Source organism: Lemur catta, chromosome X (genome assembly GCF_020740605.2).
Source record: "Lemur catta isolate mLemCat1 chromosome X, mLemCat1.pri, whole genome shotgun sequence".
NCBI classification, from domain to species: Eukaryota; Metazoa; Chordata; class Mammalia; order Primates; family Lemuridae; genus Lemur; species Lemur catta.
Window position 1 is genome coordinate 7,748,861 of NC_059155.1, and position 15,230 is coordinate 7,764,090.

General features: G+C 36.7%; 1 protein-coding gene across 3 annotated transcripts in view; it reads left to right on the forward strand.

Moving 5' to 3' along the window:
- Positions 1–15,230, forward strand: part of BRCC3 (BRCA1/BRCA2-containing complex subunit 3) — a 74,805-nt gene that overhangs the window by 9,991 nt on the left and 49,584 nt on the right. For all 3 annotated transcript variants that reach the window (XM_045538941.1, XM_045538943.1, XM_045538942.1), the window contains exons 6-7: positions 9,812–9,900; positions 11,179–11,234. In XM_045538941.1, the coding sequence (XP_045394897.1) occupies positions 9,812–9,900; positions 11,179–11,234 (145 nt within the window). The remainder of the gene's footprint in view (positions 1–9,811; positions 9,901–11,178; positions 11,235–15,230) is intronic.

A 15,230-nucleotide genomic window follows, 5' to 3' on the forward strand; every position in this document is an offset into this window, starting at 1 on the left:
AACCACAGTACATTTATCAAAACTGGGAAATTAACATTAATATAATAATATTATTTAAATTATAGACTTTATTCAAGTTCTTTATTTGGCTCACTAATGTCCCAGTAAAGGTTGTTTTAATAGCTATAAGTGTATTCCTGTAAAGTCTTAATATCACTGAATAAAGTCAGCGTTTGATTTGTTTTCCTGTCATCATCAACACTAAAATCGGACTGGCTTCAAATTTCTCCTATGGCAGTACCATCAGCCAGAAAGAACTAAGTACTAACCACGAATGAAGGAAAGTTTGAGCTACACATTCCTGAACAGTTGTCATTAACACATTAACTGCCATGTGAATTGTATTTAACTCATGCTAGTTTTGACCCTGGGGCCTCGTGAAGCAAAACCTGGGCAAAACCCTGCAGGTGGTTTGTGAAAGTCTTATTTGTTGATGTTCTTATTGTTACAATTAAAAATATTGACAGATTAATTCTAAAATCATGGATTAAGTGAAGAGAAGTCAATAAATTTCATTTTTCATTAAATTAAAAAGGATCATTTTGTTTTTGAAGTTTTTATTCTATTTTTGTAATAAAACACTGTGGCCCAAGGGAATAATATTTTTTTTCTAGTGTGGCAGTCAGTGTGTTGGTAATACATTAGAATAGGAAAGATAAAATTTTATAGTAAAAAGAAACTCCCTAAGAACTTAGGAAAAAACTGTATCAGCCTTTGAAGTACAGCACCCAAAAAGTTTCAGAATTCAGAAAATAATTGAATTCTCTCAGGGAAGAAGGCCTGAGCCATTAAACAAGAACCTGGGTAGGAATTTGTAATGCAGTGGTAATAGCAGTGAGGCAATTTAAAGCTTTATATAAGACAGGAACGAAGGAGATTGCAGAGTATAACAGAACAAAATTAACTTTAAATTGTGAAATGATTAAGGAGCCAAATATAAACAATGCAACACAAAATAGATTTGGAGTCTAGAGCATGGAGATCCTACCTGGAACAAATATCAGAATATGCAATAAAGGCTACGCTCAAAGAAAGTTTAGAGAGAGATCATCATAGCATGAAGGTTGGGAACACTAGCTTTGGATTCCGTTAGAGACCAGGTCTGTGTTAAAATCTTGTTTCAGTCACTTACTAGTTGAGAACATCTTTTAACCTGCCTCTCTAGTTCCCTCTTTGTCAGAAAATGAGACCATATTATCTGTCTCAGAGTTGTTAGGAGCAGCATATGAAATCATGACATGTGGCACCTTGTCCTGTGCTGACCACAGTGGCTGTTGTTCACCTATAAAACAACCAACAAAGGAAAGAACCAAAACATTTACTTATAAAACTCCCAAGGACACAGAGAGAGTATATTAAATATCTAAGACCATGTCTTAAATATATTTTTAAAGGATCATTATGTAAAATGATCCTTCAGGAAATTTATTGGATATCTGTATGGAATGATACAGTCCTGGCTCCTGTTGTCCTGGACCATAACAATTTTGTGAGGGGAAAAAACAGTTAAAAATACTGAAGGAAAAACAAAGAATAACAATGATAAAGAAGAAATAGGATGTAGTCCACATAGAACATTTGTACTACCAAATATAAACACGGTAGATACCTATAAAAATAAAAGCCTCAGGATTAGGAAAAAACACAGTAGTAAGATGTCATTAAAGACAAGCTACAAACCTAAAGACTTGAACAAAAACTAGCAGGTGAGGTTAAGCTATATGGGGGAAATAAAGGTAACAGTTACATCATCAGCAAAAGGATAAATGAGAGAAGATAGGTCATTCTATAGTAAAAGGCACAGTAAATAAGGAAACTCTAATGAGGTTAGATTACATTCCTCACCATAGCAATAAAAAATATATAAAGGATAAAATTTCACATGTAAGGAATGGAATGGAAGCTAGTTGGAATAGAATAGCGTGATAACTCACTTTCAGAATTTATTCATTCCTTCAAAAGAGCATGAAGAGAGTTAGCCTTGGGCTGGGGTTTGCAGTGGGGGTGGGGTGGGGAGGGGAGTGAACAAAAGCAAGAGTGAGGTAGACCAAGACTAAGACTTTAAAATTTTATCTTAAAAGAATTTCTGACTTACAGAAAAATTGCAAGAATAGTCTAAAGAACAAGATTTAACAATTGTTAACCTTTTGCCACATCTGCCTTATCATAGTCTTGCTATACAAAACGTGTGCATATACCTGTGCATGCACATAACACTATTTGAGAGTGAGTTGTAGACATGATGCTCCTTTACCATTAAATCCTTCCTTGTGTATTTTTCAAGATCAAGGATATTCGCTTACATGACCAGTGTGCAATTATCAAAATTAGGAAATTAAATATTGATACAATACTATTATGTAAACTATAGAACTTATTCAAATTTTGCCAATTATCCCAATACTGTTCTTTAGAGTAGTTTTTTTCTTTCTAATATAGGATCCAGTATCATATCATGTGTGGTATTTAGTCTTCCTGTCGGTTTAATCTCCTTTACTCTGGAGTAGTTCCTCAGACCTTTTTTGTCTTCCATGACAGGGACATTTTGGAAGATTTGGATTTGTCTGTTGTTTGTTCATGACCAGATTCAGGTTTTGCACCTTTGGCAGGAGCACCTCTGGACCCTTCTCAGTGTGTCCCATCAGGAGGCACATGGTGACTGTCTCATCACTATGATGTTAACTTTAGTCATAAGTCTTTCTGCTGCACACTAAAACTTTCATGCATCTGATAAGGTAGAATTAACAAATGTGGGTTAAATGGGAATTGCTGATAAGGAGCCTCTTCTTAAATGTCCTTTCGTTGAACAGATACTGAGGAGCTGCCTCATGCCAGTTTGTAATAATACCTGTGAATCCAATTCCAAAATTGGGAAGTTGTGCACATTCCATGATATCTCTGATCAGTGTGCTCCTACTGTATGCAAGGGCAAACCTTTTCATTCTCAAACTTCTGATCTCCCCACTGCCTCTTTCACTTTCAGCAGATAACACTGCTTCCCACCCTCATATAAAAAACAGCCATTAGAAAGGAGTTTCATCCATTTCTCTTTACTCACTTACTTGTCACTGTGCTCATCTTCTCCTTTTCCCTCTCCTCCTTTATCCTTGCTTCCCATGTTCTCAAGAACCTTACACTGTTTGTTATATTTCTCTTTCCTATACATCTACATCCTTTTATGCTGTGCTGGATTCTTCCCATCATTTATTCTTTCTTTCAACAAATAAATTTGAGTGTCTGCTACATGTCAAGGTGCTGAAGATAAAACAGTGAATAAGAGACAGAAGGTCCCTGCCTTCATGGAGCTTTCAAATATGCTCAGATCTCACATTGAGGAAAACATAAGAAAAATACTTTTCTCAATCCCACTTCTCCTTCAGGTCCATCTTGTCTTCCATTTCCCGTTCAAAATCAAAGAGATACATAACTTGCATTTTCTCACCATTCACCTATTCCTCACTCCACTCTGGTCTGGTTTCTAGCCCACCACTTCACTGAAGCGGATCTTGCTAGACACATCAATGACATCCATGTTAAAAATCTAGTGAACATTTTTAAACCCAACTTACGAAGCATTGACACTGTCAAGCACTCTCTACTTATTGAAATACCTCCCAAGTAATCATGAGGAATGTGTGTCTCTTAAGGGAAGAAACTAAGCTAAGGCTCGGAGTGAAATACCTGGTCCAAAACCAGATGGCTAGTAAGTGGCAGAGCCAGTATTGGAACAGGTTTATATGAATCAGGAGCCTAGGAATTTCTACAGCATCTCACTTCGATTGAACAAATGGGAATCGTATTCATGTAAATAAGAAATGGAGGAGGAAGCATAGGTTTGGTGGTGGCAAAAGAGATATAGTTGAGTTTTATCATACATACACTTAACCTACTTAAGTTTTACGTATAAAGTACATGCTTGCAAAAGAAAGAGAGACATGATTTAAATAGTGCAGCCTATTTCATAAATCTTATGAGACTTGGCACTGTTTGTAGAAGCTACTCTTATATTCACTTCATTTTACTTGTAAATGCTTTTTACAAGGAGACATGTACCTATAGTTATGTTCCTCATTTTAATATCTCAATTTTATAGAGTGAGGTAATTAGCACTGATCAGTGATATCATAGGAACTTAATTTATCACCAGCATCAATAGGGAAAGTCAACCTCCAGTGACAAATATAGGTTGCAACTTTAATTTAGCAAACAGTTTTCTACAACCAATCATGTTAACAACTTACATTTTCCCAAATAAGCATTCTATTGTAGAGGTTACAAGTTCATACTCCTTGGAACCATTATAAAGAAACTTATAAATATTTCAATACATTTATATGCCCTTGACAAAACAGATTTAGGTGAAAACTATTAGGACAAGGTATAGAATAAGTGAAGGTTGAACCAAAATTTTATTTTAATAGGTATATAAGTAAGTGCTACTCTTTTCAGCTATCTGACAAAATGTAATGGCTATCTCAAAGTTTGTAGTCTCAAAGCACTGGTATATATAGTTTTTTAAATCAACAATTGGGGGATGTGGCTTTAGTTTCAGAAAAATTTTTAGTTGGGAGTAAATTAAAGAATCTTGTGCTTAAAGTGTTCTACTTTCACACTAGGAATAGGAGGTGTAATTCTGTTGTCCTTTCAGACTATTTTCCCAAATGTGAACATCTCCTCTCAGAATGTGTCTTGAGTGTTTACAAATATATATTTTTTATACAATATGGCCCCTAAATGCAAGCAAACTACTTCATGTGGTAGTCAACTGTGTCCTTTGGATTTGGGATTTAGGAGGTGACTGTTACTTAGCAAATATAATTTCAGGGAAGTGGTGGGGGTACAGATTTCATTGATGAAGGCAGAAGACCCCTTGCTTGAAAATACAGTATACAGATGCAGCCTAATCTGTAAGAAAAGAGGCCACTGGTATAAACAGAAGTCAGTGGCTAGGCTTTAACAATACCTGATGCCAGGCATGGCCTGAAAGCTCCCTGTCTTAATCATGGGGCTGCAGCTTCCACGGGAATTATCCTTGTTTAAACATGATGTTTTGTGCTAATATTCAGATTTTTCTCTATATTTATTTATTTATTTTGAGCTCTAGAAGTCTTGTTTATTATTGAGATTTAAAGATACTAAAATTACCACAAAGAAATGAGATTCCATCTTCAGATTACTAAAGAAGGAAGCGAATTGATCTATGACTTGGAGGTATCTCCTCCAGTTAATCACTGCTGACTCCGTGCTGCTTGCCATCCCTATAAATCACTATTAAACTAGGAAGAAAAGGGACATGTGCTGCATGTAGGTAAGTAGAAATAGCCTGCATATTTCTACACATGGTTGCTGAAACAGGAGCCCTGAGTTCTGAAGATGCAGCACCTGCATGCAGAAGGCAGGGAATGACACATGTGTCTGAATCCTTTGGTTAGGAAAGCTGGCCTTGCTTGCCTTATGGCCATCGGATGGTTTCTGGCCTTTCCTGCCTGCTTCACAAGTTCATTATCAGTAGTGCAAACATGCTTAGCTTAGGACCATGTTCCTGTCTTGATTGAAGTTTTGATAAATCACAAGAACCTTTGAATCAGCTGAAAGTGACTGCACTCTGTTCTGCATCAGAGTTCCCCGGGAAGGTGGTCCCAATGTGAGAAGACTAACATACGAATTTTCTTTCTTGACAAGGTAGAGAACAGGGAGGGTAGCTCTGGTTTTCAACCGAGAACAGCCCCTGGCACAGTGTATCTATTTTCCCAGTCATAGCCCTGGAAAACTAAAAAAGACAATTGTGCTCATTTATTGGAACTCTTATAATACTTTTCAGAGATGTCCTCTTTCCTGGTGGCTCTACCAGAAAGCACAAGGCCCTTATTTTGGACAAGGCATTATTCAGTATTGTTAAAGTATAACCTTTATTCTTACAGGCCCCAATAATTAAAGAGTATATGCATTTGTGACTTGCAATCCCTGTTGCTTGCTTTTTGCTTTGTAAGTAGACAACCAAGGGTCATCTCTCTGAACCTAGCCTTGTCTCCATTCAGTGGTTCCCTGTACTCACTATACTTCTCCAGTGGGTTGATCTCATTCCTTATGGCTATGGCTTTGACTCTGTTACTGCTGTATAATATACATCATTTGGAGAGGTGAGAGATTTAAGACAAATTGCCAGTAATAAAGTGTCGGTGATATAAAGATGGTGCCAACGGAAATGGAAAAGAATCAACAGACATGGTGACTTCATAGTGTTCAGCCATGTGGGGAACTGGAGCTCCATGAAGGTAAACTAAGGAAGACCCTAATTGTATACACTGGGTAAGAACAGAAAATAATTAAAGGGAAGGTAGGTAGAAGAAACACTGGTGAAGGAGATTGTTTGGGGTCTGGTGGGGAAGGTCATGAATTCTGTTCTAAAATGCTTCTAGAATAAATGAGCTGGCAATGGAGATAGGAAATTTTGGGGGTCATGTCTGGCATGAAGTTGGAAATCTCAGAAGGAACTGAGTGATTCAGAAGTAAGGTCAGCACTAGTGAGGTAGGTTTAAAAGTCTTTGGCATTGGTGTTATAATTAGACGCAAGGAGGGCATGATTGCAGAGAGAGAGGTGTGCATGGAAAATAGAAGAGAAGTCTTTACATTTAAGATAGGGAGGAGAAAGATGTATGGGCAATGGAGACTGAGAAGAAACAATAAAAAAAGTAGGAGGACAGGGCACAGAAGAAAAACATAGCTTAAGGAAAGGATAGCTACACTAAATGTTGCAGAGGGGTCAAATATGCAGAGGAGACTGAGATGAAGATTTAGCACTTAGAACGATATCAGAGACATTTGAACAAGTGTTTTCAATGAAATATTGGAGATGGAAGGAAGTCCACTTCTAGGCAGTGGAGAGGTGGATGAGTGATGGAGAACCATGGGTGGCGAATATGATCTGTGTGGACAGGAGAATTGCTTGATGTGAGGACAAGGTTGAGGACGCATAAAAAGCCATCTTACCCTAAGGCATAAAGAGAGATGTTGAACACAAAAGAGAGATGGGGGATGATTAATGTAACAAAATCTAGGAGGAAGCCTAGCCCATCACTGTTAGCCCTGAAAAGGGGTTGTAGTCCTTTCTCTTTGCAGACCGCAGGGAGTCCAGAGAGTTAGATGAAGCGATGAAGTTACTTTCAGGTGAAGGAAAGAAGAGGTGAGGGAACATTAAGTTTTTCAGTGAAGTAGGAGGCTCAGAAACAAGGGGCTGGGTATTTGGGGATTAGAGAAGAAAAGAATAGGTTGAATTTGCTGCCTTATAGAGCAAGATAGTCAGTTAATCCTCTTATTTTTTAATTTTCTGTTTTGAAACCTTTAACAGCCTTCTCTGTTTTAAGATGCAGCAGGGGGAGAGTGGTAGGAAATGAGGGCAGGGAGGTAGAGGGGCACTGGAAGATATGTAGGTTCTTGTAGGCTACTGTGGATTCTAATTTTTACTCTGAGTGAGATCAGGAGCCATTGGAGAGTTTTCAGCAGAGGTATGACACAATCTGGCTTACATTTTCAAAGGATCACTGGATACTGGGTTGGGAACAGACTTGCAGGGTGGCAAAGGTGGAAACCTTGGAGACCAGTTGGGAGGCTGATGCACTGAAGAGAAGTAATGGCGGCTCTGTTGGATCATGGTAGTAGTTGAAGAGGAGGTGGTAGGAAGTGATCAAATCCTGGTTTTGTTTTTAAGATGGAACTAACAGGGTTTGCTGATGAATTGGGGATAGGGTATGATAGAAAGAAGAGTCAAGAGGATCAACTCTGGGAGGCTGAGGTGGGAGGATTGCTTGAGGCCAGGAGTTCAAGACCAGCCTGGGCAACATAGTGAGACCCCATCATTCTCTAAAAAAATAAAAATGAAAAATATTAGCCAGGCGTGGTGTTGTGTACATGTAGTCCCAGCTACTCAGGAGGCTGAGGCAGGAGGATCGCTGACTTCGAGGCTGCCATGAGCTATGATTGTGCCACTGCACCCAAGCCTGGGCGATAGAGTGCGACCCCATCTCATAGGGGAAAAAAAGAAGAAGAGTGTCCTTAAGGTTTTTACCTTAAACAGTAAACATCTAGAAGGATAGAATTGCTGCTGACTGAAATATGGAAATCTTGCAAGGTAGTTTTTTGTGTGTGTGTGTTGGGGGGAGAAATTAAGTATTTGATTTTGGACATGTTGAGTTTGAAATGTCCGTTAGGCCAGTGATACATAGACTGGCTCCGGTGTGCAAACTGTGACCAGTGAGATAAGGAGCTTTCACCAAACTTAAGTCATCTAGTCACTAAGCACATTGTTTAGTTCAGTTTGCATTTTTTTCTTTAAGAAGGCCTTCTCAATGAAGGAAGTAGTGCCTTAATTTGCATTCTAGCTCAAGCTCCTTAGCTCCTTGTGAACAGCTAACAAATATGTGGTTTAGAGTGGCCAGAGTAGAGACAAGATGTAAAGCCACGGAACTGGATGTAATGTAATGTCCCAGGAAGTGAGGGTAGATAGGTAAAAGGACTGAAAACTGAGCCCTGGTCATGCCAATATTTTGAGAGTGAGAAGGCCAAGCGAAGACAATGTTTCAAGGAGGGAGTGATTAGCTTAGAGGTCAGGTAAAAGGAAGACCAAGAATCAATAGATCATTGGTGACTTTGCCAAAAGCAGTTTGGGTGACATGGTAGGACAGTAATCATTTTCAGTGGTTGAAACGAAATGGATGAAATGGAGTGGAACTAATGCTTATGAAGTACCTTTGATATGCTAGGCATTGTGCAATTAAAAAAAATACAAACCCTGTGAGAGAAGGGATGATATTTATCCTCATTTAACTGATGAGGAAATAGGCTTAGAGTATCAAGAATTTTATCAAGGTCATGTAGCAGTACAGAGACCATGTATACAATGCTACATATTTTCAGCAACAGTTTCTGCCAGTATTTCCTTCATACTCACTGCTGGGTGCTGTTTGGCCTCAGTCTTCACTTAGGAAGACACTGGGGAGAAGTCCCAGTCCAGATCTAAAAGCTATAGATGCAAAGAATGTTTAAGAACGGATTGTCAAACTAAGCAGAAATCGTCAAACCAAACTATGCTCTGCAGTGTTTTGTTGTAATACCTGATCTTTTGTATCCTTTACAAACGACGGTCTGAAGAGTTTAGCTTTTCAAATGTAGCTTCTGATTAGTTTTTGGTATTTCATATTTTAACTAATCCTTTCAAATGTTTTTTTTAGTACCTGTTTATTATATCCTTTTCAAAAATTGAGTAACCATATGGTGGTGTTTTGTGTCTACTCTGTGGAATGTTGAATTTAATTATATTGTAATCATTTCTATACAGTGGTTTCCTCTAAGAGTTTCTTCCATAATAGTTCTATACGTCTATTCTTTAGTAGCAAGTCTAATATATTCACTTTCCTAGAACCTATCAAAAGGATTTTTCTAGGAAATATTTTTTTCTCCTTCCAAAGCCTTTCTCTTTGAGTCCCCGTGGAAGAAATTTTCAAGTTTTGGGAGGTAACTGAAGTTTTCAATTTCTTTTTCTATGCTATATTTCATAACAGGGTTATTCCTGGGCTAGGCAGCATAGAGTTATTAATAAGGTTTTTTTATTTAATTGTAGATTTTCTATAGTATTAACCTAGCAAAATGTTTATACTTTGACAATCACATTGTCCTTAGGGTATATCCATGTTCTGCCTGTAGAATATGAATCCTGGGAGGATTATATGCCATTATTATCTTTAAATATTCAAGTTATTCTAGTTTATTGACAGAAGAGTTTTACTTTTATTCATTTTATTTTATTCATTTTCAGATGTTCGCACACAAGCCATGTACCAGATGATGGATCAAGGCTTTGTAGGACTTATTTTTTCCTGTTTCATAGAAGATAAGAACACAAAGGTATCCTTTTGTATGTGTGTCGTGTGTGTGTGTGTAAATAAATACACACATACACAGAGTAGAGAAAAATCTCTTTGCAATTTTAATAGGGTGGCCAGGGAAGGTTTCAATGAGAAGGGTCATTGAGTCAGGACCTGAAGAAAGTGAGGGAGCAAGTCTTGTGGATTTCTTGGGGGAAGAGCATTCCAGGCAGAGGAAATAGCCAGTGCAAAGACCCTAAGGTGAGTGTGCATTTTCAGGGAACATCAAGGAAGTTGGTGTGGCTGCACCAAAGTGAGGAAGACCATGACCATATATCCCAGGTTGCCCCTGTCAGTCCCAGTTTTACCCTATTATCCTAATGTCTTATTTAGTTAGTCTCTTTCCCTCTCAGAAGTGTCCTGGTTTGGAGGATAACTCATTTGATCATCCTAAATGAAGTCCAAAAGATAACTGGGGGCCACACCTTGTAAGGCCTTGGCTTTGACGCTCTGAGTTGGGAAGTCTCTGGAGGGTGAATTTATGTTTTAATAGGACCTCTCTGGCTGCTGTGTTGATAACAGACTGAATGGGGGGCAGGGGATGGAGGGTAGAATCCATGATACCAGTGAAACTGGTTAGGAAGGTACTGCAGTAATCTAGACAAGAGATGATGGAAGCTTGACCACTGGTAGGAGACAATGAGAAGTGGTCTGATGCTGCATATATTTTGATTGCTAATAATATTAATAGTAACAACTACTACCATTTGTCACCTGTTGTATGGCATACACTTATTAGGTGCCTTACAAAAATATGCTCTACCCCTGACAACAAGCCTATGAGGAATATTATTATCCCCATTTTATGGATGAACAAACTTAAGCTCAGAGAGGTTAAGAAGCTTGATTAATGGCTGGTCTTGCCATTCTCTATTTGGATTATGTTTGAATTTTATGTTTCATGTCAAGAGGTTATATATGTGTCAGTTCAAACAAAAAGAAAATTACTATTTAACATTATATTAATAGGTATGAATTCTGCCAAGAATACCAAGAGTGTCCTGTCATTTAGTGCATTATTTATATTCTCAGAATCTGTGGTAAAAATGAATTTATTGTTGACTGAGTATATGATCCATCTAACAGAAGTTGATTTATGGCACATTCCATCTTTGGAATCTCTTTTAACTTTCTACTTCTAGAGGGGCTTTTGAGTTTTGTGTTAGAGTCTACTAAATTGCTATACCTTTCCCAATATTAATCCTTCTTCGTGTGTCTTTTCTTTCCTTTTCTTGGTTTTTTTTTTTTTTTTTGGTAGACTGGCCGGGTACTCTACACTTGCTTCCAATCCATACAGGCCCAAAAGAGCTCAGAGTAAGTATGACAAAGATATATGTATATATTGGTGGACTAATCTCCCCCAGGGAATTGATTGTTTTATTTCATTTTATTTATTTTGCTGGTAAGCATACTAAGAACTCTATATATCTACTTGTACCCATTAACAGCTCGATGAGGAGTTAGAATCTCTTTAGCAGCTTGGATATTGGGGGTCTAGGAAGCTAGGATCATATAAGCAATTATATGTAATTGTATCACCACAGTCCTGCTCCACATTTCCTATACTTATCTTAAATTGAGTTATACTCCTACTTTTTCTTTCTTTGGTGAATTGTAAAACAAAGACTGAGTGTGCAGGTTATTATAGATTTGTACCGATTCTTATCTTTGCTGTGCAATAAAGTTGATTTCAGAATTATAGTATCTCATTTAAATGTTTGCATAAGTCAGTTTAAATTCAATTCAATCTAAATTAGCAATCTTAATTGAGTATTTACTGTATGCCGAGCACCATGGTAGGCACTGAGGATGCAGAGTTGAAAGCCAAGTTCATTGTCTATTTGGGAGATAGAAACAAAGCCTGTCTTAAATTTTTTCTTATATATTTATTATATTTATAATATTTTTATTTTTATTATTTATTGTTGTTACAAATTATTAATAGAGTAAATAAAGGGGAAAATTTTATTTAAGATTAGAAAAATAACCAACAGAAGAACAAAACATAGTTATGTAACTATATTGGGGAGAATGGAGATGGGGCAATGTGAGCTAAATCCTCATTTATGAGAGCAAGATAACACAATAATAAAGAATTTATTATTTATTAGTATAGCATTGTTTGAAATGGCAAAGAATTGGGAAAAAACTTAGATGTTTATCAGTATAGAACTGATGATTCATTCATATAATGGAATGATACGCAGCTATGAAGTAAAACAACTATGAGGAAGCTTGGTAGTAATATACAAATATTTCCAAGATATACTGTTAAATGAAAAAGGCAGGGCATAAGAACAGTGTGTATAGTATCATTTCATTTGTGTAAAGATGTGGAAGAGAGATAGATAAATAAACACACCTGCATATTTGATTATAAATGCACAGAAATGTCTGGAAACACATTAGTCACATCAGCAGAGATGAAGTGGGTATGAGGGAATGGGAAGTGTGAAGACTTCTTCATTGTATCTTTTTCATAGATTTGGAATATAGAACCATACAAGAGTGTTACTTAGCCAAGAAACATTAATTTTTAAAATTTTCACCACACTAATAGATTCATATACATAAAAACATCAAATGGTGTAGAAGGACTTATAATATATAGTCTCACTCCTCAAAAGGAACATCTTCTTTCTTCTAATTTTGTTTTTAGTTCATGTGCTTACTTTGGTATCTCTAAATAATGTACTTATGATATTCTTTCTTGATTTACATATTTTAGATATTGTCCATTCTTTATTATTGTGTTACCTTGCTCTCATAAATGCGGATTTAGCTCCCATTCCCCCATCTCCATTCTCCCCAATGTAGTTACATAACTATGTTTTATTTTTCTGTTGGTTACTTTTCTAATATTGAATAAAATTTGCCCCTTTATTTATTCTATTAATAATTGATGACAGACAATATCTTTTGGCTCCCTGCTGTTACCTGTAGTTTTACCCTAAGCCTTTATATTTTAACAGTTGTGAACATCTGTATTCTGTGTTGTAACCATAATTTTGTTTTCTGTGGTTTGTCTATTGCTTGATTCTAACAGAAAATGAAATGTTTACATTATTATGATTATGTAAATACTATCCTCTATACAACAAAGCAGTATAAAGTAGTATACTATGATTACACTTCCTTTCTTGTATAGCTTTTTGCTTTTACATGGGGTTTTGAATGGCTTTTTTCCCCTTACTTTTCTGCCTTTATCACCTCTAAGAGCTCCAGAGTCTTAGGAGTAATATAAAAATATTTAGAATCCTTGCTTTTCTTAGGATTGCTCCCTGAAATCCTCCACCTTTCTACCCTAATGTAGTATCTTCTCTAGGCCTACTGCACTGCTGACATCTTGGGAATTTCCTTCCTTATTCTTCTGGGTTGGATCCACTGTGGTCTGAATTTCATGGCATCTTTCTTGGTTTAGTATGCCATTTTGCTAGAAAAGATGCTCTAGTAACTTCCTAAGAATGGTGTGCATTTGAGATAAGCATTCTGAGTTCTGCTTCTCTGAAATGTTTTATTTTTATTTAATAACCTTACTACATTAAGAATTCTAAATAGAAATCTCCCCCCTCAGAACTTTGAAGGCACTGTTTCATTGATAACTCTTCTTTTGTAGGGTACTTTTCCCCCCTCTTTATCTGACAGCTTTTAGAAATTTCTCTTTATTCTTGATGTTGTGAAATTTTCTATGATATATTTAGGATGTAGGTATGTTATTCAAACTGCTGTATTCTTTCAGACAGTATTTGTTCTTCAGCTCTGAGAAGATCTCTATTGTTTTCTTTTGTATCCCAGATAAGACAATCCACAACTTACCCAGTTCCTGGGGAGAAAAGATCTTATTTATAACTCAGTCCAATTTCATAATTTAAAGCTTCTTCGAGTTTAAATCAGTCTTTGGGGAATAATTTCTCATTACTTCAATTACTTCTCTTACTCCCCAGGTTGACTTTAAGATGGCATCAGAAGTATTGGGGAGGTGACTGGTCTCATGCTGGCTATGGGAATCAGGGAAGGAGTCCTTGTTCTCATGGTCAGTGTTCTCTTTAACTTACCCAATATACTCCTCTCTCATGGACTTGAAGTCCCATCAGAAGGAGATCCATCACCAGCTTTCTCTCTTACAGCTCTTTCCCTTCTTCTCCCCATAAGTTAGTAGGACAGACTTGTCACATCCTTTTCTGTATTCTTTGATAATTCCTCTCCCAGTTTACCTTTTCTCTTTCTAGAACTCCTATCAGTCAGATATTAAAGGTCCTAGATTGACCTTAGTGGCTCTTTTCACTTATATTTTCTGAATTTTATTTTGTTACAGTTTCTCAGATATTTTCATGAATTTTAACTTCCAACCCTTTCCTTTAATTTTTTATTTATTGTGATAATTTTATATTTTTAATTTCTAAGAGCTTTTTTAATTTGGTGGTTACTCTCATTTCCCAGCATCCTGTTCTTATTTTATTAATATGATACTGAAATGTTAAATTCTGTTATTTCGGTTATCTGTTTGTTCTGATAATTTTTTTGCTTAGTTTTGTTTTAATATTTCTTGTCCATCAATTTTTTAAAAAAGGCAATAAAAAGTGAAGTGGTAGCTCATTATTTGTGGCCTTGGCTTGTCAACAGGAAGCTTCACTTTTGGGTGAGTGGGAGCCAGCCATTTTGTTCAGGTATCACTAAATTCTAGACTTGAGATATCTTGCTTTGGGATACCAATCTTGCCAGTTCCTGTCATATTTCCTCCCAGATAGTTCATTATTATTATTGTTATTATTAACTGTTAATTAGAAGAACTGTTGATATGCTGGTGTTCCTGCTAATGATGATAATAATGATGATGAGTTTTACTTAAGAATGAAAGCCTGGTTGTTAAACATTCGGTGTCTATGCAGGCCCAATCATGGAAGAGCATAAAAGAAGGGAGTAACTACAATCCCAAGTTTCTGGCAGAAGGACCAAAAGGGGTCTAAGAAATCACATAAAGGGAGAAGCATGATAAAGCAACTTCATAAAGTTGTTCATAAATTTCTGGGCTAAACTTTGAGCAGTATATGCATAGATCTGATCCTAATTAGCATAACTGAGAACAGTTAATGAATAGACCACCACATAAGTCCTATACTGATCACTAGGTGGTGTACATGCAGGAAAGATCCAACGAACACTAAAAAAGCTCTGAAAACTGAGTAGACATTGGAATCATTTCCCAAAGAAGGCAATGGAAATTTCAACCTGAACCTAACTAGGTGGATTGTGTGCTAAAACAAAAATAACATTCTCCAGTAGAATATAAACAAGACCCAATGTCTCTTA